An 11,265-nucleotide genomic window follows, 5' to 3' on the forward strand; every position below is an offset into this window, starting at 1 on the left:
AAAGTGGTAGCCTGCAATTGGTACCTCAAAGAGCTGTTTTTTTCTTTATTTAAATACATTTAAAAAAAGCAATATTGTATAATATTTTTGACTTGCATAAAACAAGTTAACTTGATGTTATTAATTAAAGTTAACATTTTTAGCATGAGAGACTTTAAAACATATTACAAAATCTTACTTAGCCCAAACGTTTGAACAGTTATAAAATAATGTAGTATGCCTATTATATAACTATATTATAATAATACTATATTTATATAAATATTAACCAAACATCCTGATGTTAATAAAGAATTGTTAATTTAAAAAAAGGCTGTGTAAAGCAGTGTTAACGTAATAAAAGGGTTAGTTCATCCCAAAATTAATACTATCATCATTTACTTCCCCTGATGTTGTTCCAAATGTGTAAGACATTCGTTCATCTTTGGAACACAAACAAAGATCATTTTAAAGAAATCTGAGAGCTTTCTGTCCCTCCATTGACAGCTACGCAACTACCACTTTTAAACCGCAGAAAGGTAGTAAAGACATCATAAAAGTAATCATACATCGTGGTGCTCTTGTGAACACACGTTGGAGACTAATATTTTGTAAATATATGGTAAATGATGTTGTTTTTTTTGCACAAAAAAAGCACTTGTTGCTTCGCTTCATAAAATTGAGGTTAAAGGTGCACTATGGAACTTTCCGTCCACTGGAGGGCGCCTATTCAAAACAAATGCGTAGTTTAATGACACAAAGTGGGAGCGCAGCATCTTGGGAGATGTGGTCTTCTCATCACAGCCGGTGGAAAATAGGACTCGGGCAGAAATCACGTTCATGCATGTGGTTATTAACGTTACTGTAGTCTAAAGCAGAGCAGGACCGAGTGTTGTGGACCTGATCACAGCTGCTGGAGCGATTGTTAAACAAATACCCGCCTCGCGAATACCGGGACTTTTATTATGACGGGTCGAGACACAGTCGCCGGGCGCCTGCACAGATCCGCTCTTCCGGTTATGATTTTGAGGTAATGCTGCTCTGTTTATCATATTAGATACATTTAAGTGTGTTTAAAACGATGTTATGACGTTACTCCGTGCGTTCACTTGTTCACACTGCTAAGAGTAAAGCTCTCCTGCCAAATAAAAGCCGAAACCCAGGGTATAGCGCAGATATGACACAATTGACAGACGACTCCCTCAAATGCAATGCTGAAACGTCCCTGTCCTTAGTTAAAATAGCAATTCTCTCACAATTTACAAATAGTTGGAAACATCTGGGATATTGTAGGTACTCAACTGAACAAAATATATAACACTGGCCTAGTGGTTTTTGGATATTTTACTGCAAAAATACTACATAGTGCACCTTTAAACCACTGGAGTCACATGGATTACTTTTATGATGTCTTTACTATTTCTGGGGCTTAAAAATGGTAGTTGTGTAGGCGGTCAATGGAGGGACAGTAAGGCTCTCAGGCTTAATTAAAAAGATCTTCATTTGTGTTCTGAAGATGAACAAATGTCTTACAGGTTTGGAACAACATAAGTAATTCATGACAATTTTCATTTTTGGGTGAACTAACCCTTTAAACATCTACTCCAGAAGATGAGTGCTACCTGCATTGAAAGCTGTCTCTGCTGCCAGCTTTGAGAGATTGATGGCAGTGATCCAGCAGGATTCAAATCGTTTGCAATCCTTTCTCCTGTCAATTACCTAATTAAATGAACAAAAACACAACAACGTTGCAATCAAATTTATTAAAGAAAGCATATTAACAATTTATATTACCGCAATGTCAGAAAAACACAACTACCATTAAATACTGTAAAGGATAACTCCAATTTGAAAGCTTGTGAACATGAACTCCCTGTGTTTTTCCAAGTCATTACCTCCTGACGGCGGACAAAGATGACCTGCCAAATAGCGTTCTCTTCCACAGGAGAAAGTTTGCCGATAGAAGCCACATAGTGCTTGTGTAATGTCACAAGACTGTTTATAGCCTAGAGAAGACAAGTATGTTGGATGTTTTTTTTGTGTGCAAACTTCTTTTAACCATGAAAACGACATAATCCACCGTTCAAATAGTTGTGCTTACCTTGACATAACCTGTGAGAGAGTCAAGCAGCGCTAAAGTAGTTTGTGAGAGGAAAGTATTAGTACTGTCAGTGACCAGAGATGATGCTCTCCGTACTAGATCTTCATGAGACAGACCTTCAGGTTTCTAAACAAGACAAAGAGAACAGAGTGGTTAACGTTTTTTTTAGATACCAATTTAGTAGAAAGTAACACTAACGGCAAACATGTAATGTCATTATATGGTGAAGACTGAGCTTATAAATATAAATCAAATGTGTTGACATTACTAGGCCATCTTTCTAGCTGTTCAGTCATACCATGTTATTAATATACATGAGATAAGCCTTCGTCTTGGTAGGCCACTATTAATAAATTGATGAGCTGCGCAGATGTGCTTGACTAAAGTTGTTTTTTGTAGATGTTTCATGCTGTTTTATTGAGATATGCAATATCAAGCCAGCTTCACTTTTACTCCGATATTTTCAATTTTGAAGAATTATCAATTTTGATTTCATGGCGACTTTAAAGGTTTAGTTCACCCAAAAATGAAATGTATGTCATTAATGACTCACCGTAATGTCTTCCACACCCATAAGACCTCCGTTCATCTTCGGAACACAGTTCAAGATATTTTATAGTCAGAGAGCTTTTCTGTTCCTTCATGAACGTGTATGCACACTATACTGTCCATGTCCAGAAAGGTAATAAAAACATCATCAAAGTAATCCATATGTGACATCAGTTAGTTAATTAGAATCTCTTGAAGCATCGGAAATACATTTTGGTCCAAAAATAACAAAAACTACAACTTTATTCAGTATGGTCTTCTCTTCCACGTTTTTATTTTCAATCCTCAAATAAAGATTCAAACGGTTATGAATCAGCGTATTGATTCATGATTCACGTGAATGAATGAATGTCATGTGAGTTCAGCAGTTTGACACACGATCCGAATCATGAATCAATCCGCTGATTCATAACCGTTTGAATATAAATATAAATATAACTTAAACTGTGTTCCGAAGATGACCAGAGATCTTACGGGTATGAAACGACATTAAGGTGAGTCATTAATGACATAAATTTCATTTTTGGGTGAACTAACCCTTTAACTTCAAGATGTGATAATAAATAAAATATATGAAATGTAAACAATTGTAAATCGACGAATAAATTAAAATAATGGTCTTCTGAAATTACTTTTTTGTCTTAGTGTAGGAGCAAAAAAAAAAAGAAAAAAAAAGCTTAAGCTGATTGAAATAATTTGATAAATGATAGTGACCCAGCAAGCAATTGTGTGTTTAAAAGGCGTCTAATAGCCCTCCAAACATAGCTGTGACATCCACGGCTAAAACTAGGCAACATTAGGGCCGTCTATGAAAATGTAATAGACATAAGCATAGCCCAAGAATAGATAGCCATAGAACATGGACATGTCAAAGGAATTAAACCAAACACCTTGTAATCATTATTGACTTTGCTTACATGATGAGAATATCATACATCAGTTATTTTGGCAAAAATCTAATATTCTGATTAGAAGTGCGTTACTCATAGCCAGACGTCAGGTCTGTTAACAAAGACAGTGAAATGACGACTATTGCTTGCTGGGCAATTACAGCCTCTATCATAAATTATGCTATATCTGAACTATGTATTCGTTTATCACATGGTGGAGAGTCAGACCTGGATGAAAGGAACAGCACACAGAGCACCTGTGACACTCAGGGTCTTCCAGTTCTTCCTGATGAGTGTGGGCAGCACTGCTAGTCTGCGACTGCTCTGACAGGAGCTTCTGTTCAAGGAAGCTGCACAGCTACACAAAACAATGACATACGATCATAAGGAACGATTGAAGATGTCTAATTCAGGCACTCAGTTCAAAGACAACCCTTCATATACACGACAGTTTGATAACGCTGATAAAATGTAACAGAATGTAAGGTATTAGGTAACGTTATTAGTTGAAATATGAATATAGGAAGCAATATAACCAGCTGCCAAAACATCTGATCGAATTGACACAACTTATGTTTATGGCAACTGCTGTTCCATTATTGGTGATTGTACATCAACCACAAATACACTACAGCTGCGTTTCATGAAATCAAACAATTTTGAAGAATGAGACAGCTAAAAACATTATACAACCTCAGTCCAGCAGCGAACAATTTCCTTCTGTACGCCGCCATACTTGTTGAGATGATGAAGTGAGGATGACGATCGACCTCCCTCTGTCGGTGTTAAAAGAGAATTTCACCCTGAGGTCCCTTTTAATAAATCGAGCATTGTGGATATATATATATATATATATATATATATATATATATATATATATATATATATATATATATATATATATATATATATATATATATATATATATATATATATATATATATATATATATATATATATATATATATATATATATATATATATATATATATATATATATATTTTCATAGCATTGTGGATATTTATGACTAAATTCTTAACAAATGACGCACTTTATACACCTTTTAAGATGACTGAATCCTTAGCGGTAGACGCACGTTAGGCTACACAAATAGATTTATAGACACAGATAGACAAACACATTTTCTGACAGCCTGCCCTTACGAAAATTAACCATGGTTTTACCAAAAATAAAACCAAAAACCAATGGTAGTGACCACGGCTTTGCTACTCTAACCATAGTTTAACCATGGTATTTGTGGTAAAATTGAAATGGTAATTAATTAGGCAAATTAATTAAAAGTTAATTTTCTTATGGGTGTTTAAATTATTTAGTAAAATATTCGTCTGTTTTAAACATTACAAGAACAAATACAAGATAGTGATCTAAGCCTATTTTAGCCCATGCATTCAGTTTCATTTTCTCATCTCTTTGGCAGTCATAACCGCCTCAACCAGGTCTGCAAGCACTACTGCATAGCTTAATGTCATGACATTTAGGCCTATAAGCTTAATCCTGTTTCACAGGTAGGCCTACATGTTTTCTGGTTTGACCATTGTAACTTCATCAGCCCTCTCATATGACCTGAATGCACTGACAGCATGACAATGTTATTTACTATTTACCCCCCCCCCCCATATAGTTAAAATAGTAAAAAATAAATAAATAATAATATATATATTTAATTTTCTTCTCAAAATGATGGAAAAACAATCCATCGACTATAACAGTCACTGTATTTTCTACATAATATACTGTATTATTTACTTTTAAAAAAAGTATTTCAAGGGGACTTAAACTAAGTAGAAATAACTTAACCCTTTGGCTAAGTTAAAATTACTTATTTTCTTTGTTAATTTTACTTAGTGAAGTAGAATTCCATATGTGAAATGTACTTAAAAAATAAGTGTGCAAAAACTTGCAAAAGAAAAAGGAAATAAAATATTTTTCAGTGAAGGGAGACACTGATGTTTTAGTTTCAGGAGTTATCAAACTGATTTCCACAAGTTACAAACATTCAGAAGAAGTGAATGGCGTTTTTTTCTAAAGAAAAATCTGTTGATGACTCAGAATATAATTAACTCTGTTGGATGTCCCCAGCTGCAGCTACATTCAACCCAAGTCTGAATATGAGTGAGTCATGTCCAGATGTCATTTCTATTGATCATGAGCACTGAAGACACAAGAGTCCTGTAAGATTAACCTATCATTAAGAAAAGTGTTTGTGTTTGTGAAGGATTTGGGCCCTGAAGACTATTAGCCTAGAGAATTTCTGTTGAAAATTAGTTGTCTCTGTTATTCTTTATAGAAATACCTATTCACAAACAATCATATAAAGGAAAACATGTTTGTCAGTCTGAAAATCAATATAAATTATTAATGCGATCACTAACTTTGAAGTGACGGGGAGTTCCAGTGGGGTTTTTTGACGTAATACTCAAAGGCTTTCAGGTCATGAAAGACGCACTTCCTTTTCTAAAAACTCACAGAAGGGAAATATAATGATGTTGTTTGAATATGATGCAATGAGGTATTGACTTAAGACTTGAATGTCATCATGATTTATTTTACTGAGACTTTTTGCCAATTTTTGATACAACAACCAGAATAATAACTAGATTTTTGACTTAATGAAGTAGAGTTTTCTTTCTCTCTCGAAAAATAAAAATCCAGTCGTCACCAGCATGCAATGAATTATTGAATAGGCTAGGCTGCGAAGGATTCACTCGTTCGATCCTTCATGGCCCAGGGAAAGATGGGTGCATTTGTAGGCCACCTTTGAAAGGAGCCTTTGAATTGGGATGGCTTTCGTTGCACCGTTTTAACACATTCATCCTTTGAATGCAGCTTGCAAAGAATGAGGCCTCAGAATGCAACTATAGTTAATGTTTGACCTCTAATGCATATTTTCAAAATACATTGCATATTTACAGTATAATGTATGTTTAGTTGTTCTGTTGCACTGTAAAATCCAACAGGGATTCTAACTCTAACATGTTTATTTAGCTTTACTTTGTCTTAAATTAATTGTAAAAATCTAATAATCTGTACCTATTGAGATACTATGATTTTTTTTTTTACTCAGAAAACCCAAGATTAATCGACTGATATGAGTACTATTTTTTCAAGCCAACAAAACAAAAAATAAACAAATAAAAAAGAACACAAAAATCGTTTTTGAGCAGGGCAATTCTTAATAGACTTTTCACTCATTTCCTCCACTTCTGCAGTCATTTTTCTCTGTTTGCATACAGTCATCTTCAATGTTAAATTGTCAATACAACTGAACATTTCGGCGGTGGACAGTGGTCAGCATGACTGGTCCACGGCTATGCAGCCCTATGCAACAAACTGATGCACTGTGTGTTCTAACACTTTTCTATCAGAACCAGCATTAACTTCATGAGCAATTTGAGCTACAGTATGTTTGATTGGACCTCACAGGCCAGCCTTTGCTCCCCACGTGCATCAATGAGCCATGGCCATCCATGACCCTGTTGCCGGTTGCCTTTTCACCACTGTTCCTTCCTTGGACAACTTTTGATAGATACAGAACATTGCAGAATTGGAACACCCCACAAGAGCTGCAGTTTTGGAGATGCTTTGACCCAGGTATCTAGCCTAACAATTTGACCCTTGTCAAACTCGCTCAAATCCTTACGCTTGCCCATTTTCCCTACTTCTAACACGTCAACTTTGAGGACAAAATGTTCACTTGCTGCCTAATATATCCCACCCACTAACAGGTGCCGTGATGAAGAGATAATCAGTGTTATTCACCTGTCAGTGGTCATAATGCTATGCCTGATCAGTGTATATGTACACTGATAACAAAACTATATTACTTGTCAAATAATGATATTTTAAAATTGTATTGCTAAATCTTAAACATCTTGTGAAAGTTTTAAATGGATTGATATTATCCCTCTTTATTTGTGACAATATCTTACGTTTGAGTCACACACAGTCTTTGACAAACAGGATTTCTGTTAGGGGTGCTAACATGTTGAATATGTTAGTCTCATCCTGGGGGATATCCTGCAAAACATCTGTCAGTCATTTAGAATGGCATAACAAAAAGACAGAAAGAGAAGAGTTCATTCCACATAAACACTTCATATTGTTCCTCACATGTTTTTTTCCTCATCTTACAAACAAGTGAATCAGTAAATGAACAGGCCATTACTCACAGTTCCTTCAGATGTTATTTCTACCCAAAACAGTTTAAAATGAATATAATCTAAATGACAACAGTAATATTTTGTCACATGACCAGAATGAGTACAAAAACCAGCAATTGCAAAACATTTTTGCTATATGAGCACATTGTCCTTTGAAAATAAAACAAACTGACTGATTCAGCTTACATCTTTACAACAAATTACACAACATTTTATCTCAGATTATCTCCTCAATGTCCAGGAACATATCCAATATATTTAAATATGGTACCATATTAAATGCTGCTTTTTAACCATTGCTACTAAACGTTTTGCTCTATTATAACTGGTTTGACTTTACCTTTACCAAATGTGAAGTAGTATTTAAATAAAGAGCTGAAAGCCTGGTCTCTCAAGCCATATATAAGAGGACTTAGACATTTAGGGAAAATTATAAACACTAAAAAGCAAAAATACATTACATTTACTGCAGTCGCAAGGTCAGTAAAAACATACATAGCTTCTTGAATAACTCCAACTAAGATGGACGCTGCCCCAAGACCCAGCTGTATTAAATGCAACAGAACAGTCTTGTTGGCTTTTTTGGCTGATGCTTTATCACAGGAGGCTGTTTTAGCCACAGCTGATATAGAAGCATAAGTAAAGATAATAACAAAAGACACTAAGACAAAAAATATACACGTGAAAGCTATATCGAGTTTCTTATATATCTGCAGTCTGAAGAGAGTCGTTCTTGAGCAGAAAAAATTCATTGCTGTGTTTGTATTATCAATGGAATAGAAAATAATCAACTCAGACATGGACTGAATCAAACCCATCGTCCAAACAACACCGAAAGCTATGTGAGTTCGTTCGAAATTTGTGATTTCTGTATGTCTGAGAGGGATGCAGATGGCCACATATCTCTCCAGTGACATCAAAGCCAGATTTAAGATAGAGACCTGAAAGAGAGTTGTTGTAGCAAAGAGAAGAACAAGACAGACATTTTTCATAATTAAAAGCCTACTGACAGCACATATATACAACACTACACTCATAAAAATATTGAGCGTATCCACACAAAGCATGTGACCAAAAAGAATGTAGCGGGATGTCTCCTGAAAAACAGTCTTTTTCCTCAAAGTGAAGAGCATGACCCCATTGACATAGAAGAAAATAATACATGGGGTCACAAACAAAACTGCCTTCATTGGTGCATCTTGATCCATCAAAAACAGAGTCTGAGTGAGGTTAGGTTTAGATTCATTAAAATTAGACATTTTCAAAAGTCTTTAACCACAGTTGCTGTTACAAAACACTGAACAGATTAACACTGCAATACTGCAAAGTCCTTGTTACTGCAAATCCACAATGCACACTTTCGTCACATGTGTTGTTAAAGGCACATATGTCATCACATTTTAAATACTATCAAAAGGAATCCCAGCGGCTGGTCTGTTTGTGTGTGTGCGTCACAAAGCATGCCACAATAGCACACAAGAAGGCTGTGAATTTCATAATAACTGCCTGACTATAAATAGCATAGCACAAGCAGTTGTGTTGTAAAGGACAAAAGGGTTAAGTATTTCTACTTGTTTTATTTTTTATTTTTATATAAAAATAGAAAAGGAACTTGCATTGACATATCTTAAAACATGTCAGTACCATTGTTTTGTGTCAAGATGCACCTAATGTTAATATTAACTAAGGCATGTTTGCACTGTAAAAAAAAAAAAAAAAAAATCAGGTCTCCAATTTAAATTTTCTAGTGACTGATCATATCAAAATTTTTTGTTGGCCAAATTTAATTTCTGTGAATTAAATTGCATCAATTCACAGAAATTCAACTTTAGAATTTTTTTAGATGTGATCAGTCACTAGAAAATTTTCAACTGGAGACCTGATTTTTTTTTACAGTATGTAAACGCTATTTGGCCCAATTGAAGTTTAACGGTGGAGTGTGTGAATTCTAGCGGTCAGGTTGGGAATTACAATCACTCCCCCCTCATCCCTCCCTTTCGAAGCACATAGAAGCCACAGGGGCCATATTTTAGTATGATGTTAGTAGTGCATCACAGTGTTAAACACGTCACTTCCTGTTTCCAGTGGGTGGCGCTATTACTATAACTGTATTACTATAAATATTGTCATGTAGATGTGTTCAGGCCAGGACTCTTTTTAAACGTGTGAAGTCTGGGGCAGATTGGACATTGTATGCCTGAGTTACAACAACTTCCTGTTTTGTGACGTTAATCGCATATCAGCACTAGCCAAGTGTTGCATGATTTAACGTGTTTCTAACATGTTTGGTACTTCATGGCATATTTAAATGCGTTTCAGGGAATAAATTACAGTGTAAAGCATGCCATTTCCTTTTGGCAGCAGGTGGCGCTAACTGACTAACTGAATATTGGTATGAAGATGTCTTCAGACAAGGACTCTTATCAGACATGGGAAGTTTGGGGCAAGTCGGATATTGTGCCTGAGTTAAAACAACTTCCTTTTTCATGGCAAAACATCAGATTTTGTCAGACCACGGACTGAATGGGGGTGTTCAACGAAAACTCAAGATCTTTGCAATTTAATCTCTAAAGCCTTAAAGGGTTAGTTCACCCAAAAATATGTCATTGATCACTCACCCTAATGTAAGACCTCCGTTCATCTTCGGAACACAGTTTAAGATATTTTATAATTAGTCCGAGAGCTTTTCTGTTCCTCCAATGAAAGTTTATGTCCACTATACTGTCCATAACTAGAAAGGTAATAAAAACACCATCAAAGTAGTCCATATTAGTTCATTAGAATCTCTTGAAGCATCGAAAATACATTTTGGTCCAAAAATAACAAAAACTTCGACTTTATTCAGCATTGTCTTCTCTTCTGTGTTTGTTTTCAATCCGCTGATTCATAACCGTTTGAATCTTTGTTTGCGGATCATTTGATAAATGATTCAGATCGGATGCCAAACTGCCAAACTGTTGAAATCACGTGACATTGGTGATCCGAATTCTGAGTTCATATGCTGACTCCTAACCATTCAACTCTTTATTTGCGGATTGAAAACAAACATGGAAAATAGTGTCAACCAGGTAGAATGCCACCGGTTGCCATCTTGAAATTACGATTACGACATGGCAGCATGAGCTTGTTGTTTTTGTTCAGGAGGAACTGTAAAAGGGGGGCTGTTGTTTGTCTGCAGCACTAACTGTCTGTCCACAACTCTGCATACTGCAACAGACTAGTGCGGAGCACAGCTGGCTCTCATTATTAATCATGCCACTGGCCTTGCACCATTCTCTCCCTCTGCCTTGTCCTGCTTGCCACAGCTGTGTTAACACCTGTGCTGCGTTCCAGTTGGTTTTTATTATGCCCTTTACTCACTAACCTCCCTCTGTCTCGTTCACTCGGATGTGCATCATCGCTTACGTTGCATGAGTGCCCACTACTGGCGGAACCTTTGCAAGTAGTTTGTGGTGGGGTAAATAAAACGCGATATGCGGTGACGTCACAATTGTGTTGCATTGTGGTATATGACGCTGCCTGAAGTGTACATATGAAGTAAACTCGCTCCCTCGGTTTACTTTG

At 35.8% G+C, this 11,265-nt stretch overlaps 2 protein-coding genes across 2 annotated transcripts in view; both read right to left on the reverse strand.

Moving 5' to 3' along the window:
• diablob (diablo, IAP-binding mitochondrial protein b) overlaps positions 1–4,286 on the reverse strand; it is a 5,879-nt gene extending 1,593 nt beyond the window's left edge. The window contains exons 1-5 of the mRNA XM_067423223.1: positions 4,213–4,286; positions 3,748–3,877; positions 2,081–2,206; positions 1,875–1,985; positions 1,602–1,698 (exon numbers count right to left, since the gene is read on the reverse strand). Coding sequence (XP_067279324.1) covers positions 1,602–1,698; positions 1,875–1,985; positions 2,081–2,206; positions 3,748–3,877; positions 4,213–4,253 — 505 coding nt within the window. The 5' untranslated portion in view covers positions 4,254–4,286. The remainder of the gene's footprint in view (positions 1–1,601; positions 1,699–1,874; positions 1,986–2,080; positions 2,207–3,747; positions 3,878–4,212) is intronic.
• Positions 4,287–8,003: 3,717 nt separating this feature from the next.
• On the reverse strand, positions 8,004–8,960 carry LOC137046832 (odorant receptor 131-2-like). The gene has a single exon (XM_067424254.1). The coding sequence runs from the start codon at positions 8,958–8,960 to the stop codon at positions 8,004–8,006; it is 957 nt and encodes a 318-aa protein (XP_067280355.1).
• Between the last annotated feature and the right edge of the window lie 2,305 nt (positions 8,961–11,265).

This window comes from Pseudorasbora parva, chromosome 18 (genome assembly GCF_024679245.1).
Source record: "Pseudorasbora parva isolate DD20220531a chromosome 18, ASM2467924v1, whole genome shotgun sequence".
NCBI lineage: Eukaryota > Metazoa > Chordata > Actinopteri > Cypriniformes > Gobionidae > Pseudorasbora > Pseudorasbora parva.

Bases quoted from the DNA above. Each gene is read 5' to 3' on its own strand.
- LOC137046832 (XM_067424254.1), bottom strand. From the start codon at position 8,960: ATGTCTAATTTTAATGAATCTAAACCTAACCTCACTCAGACTCTGTTT.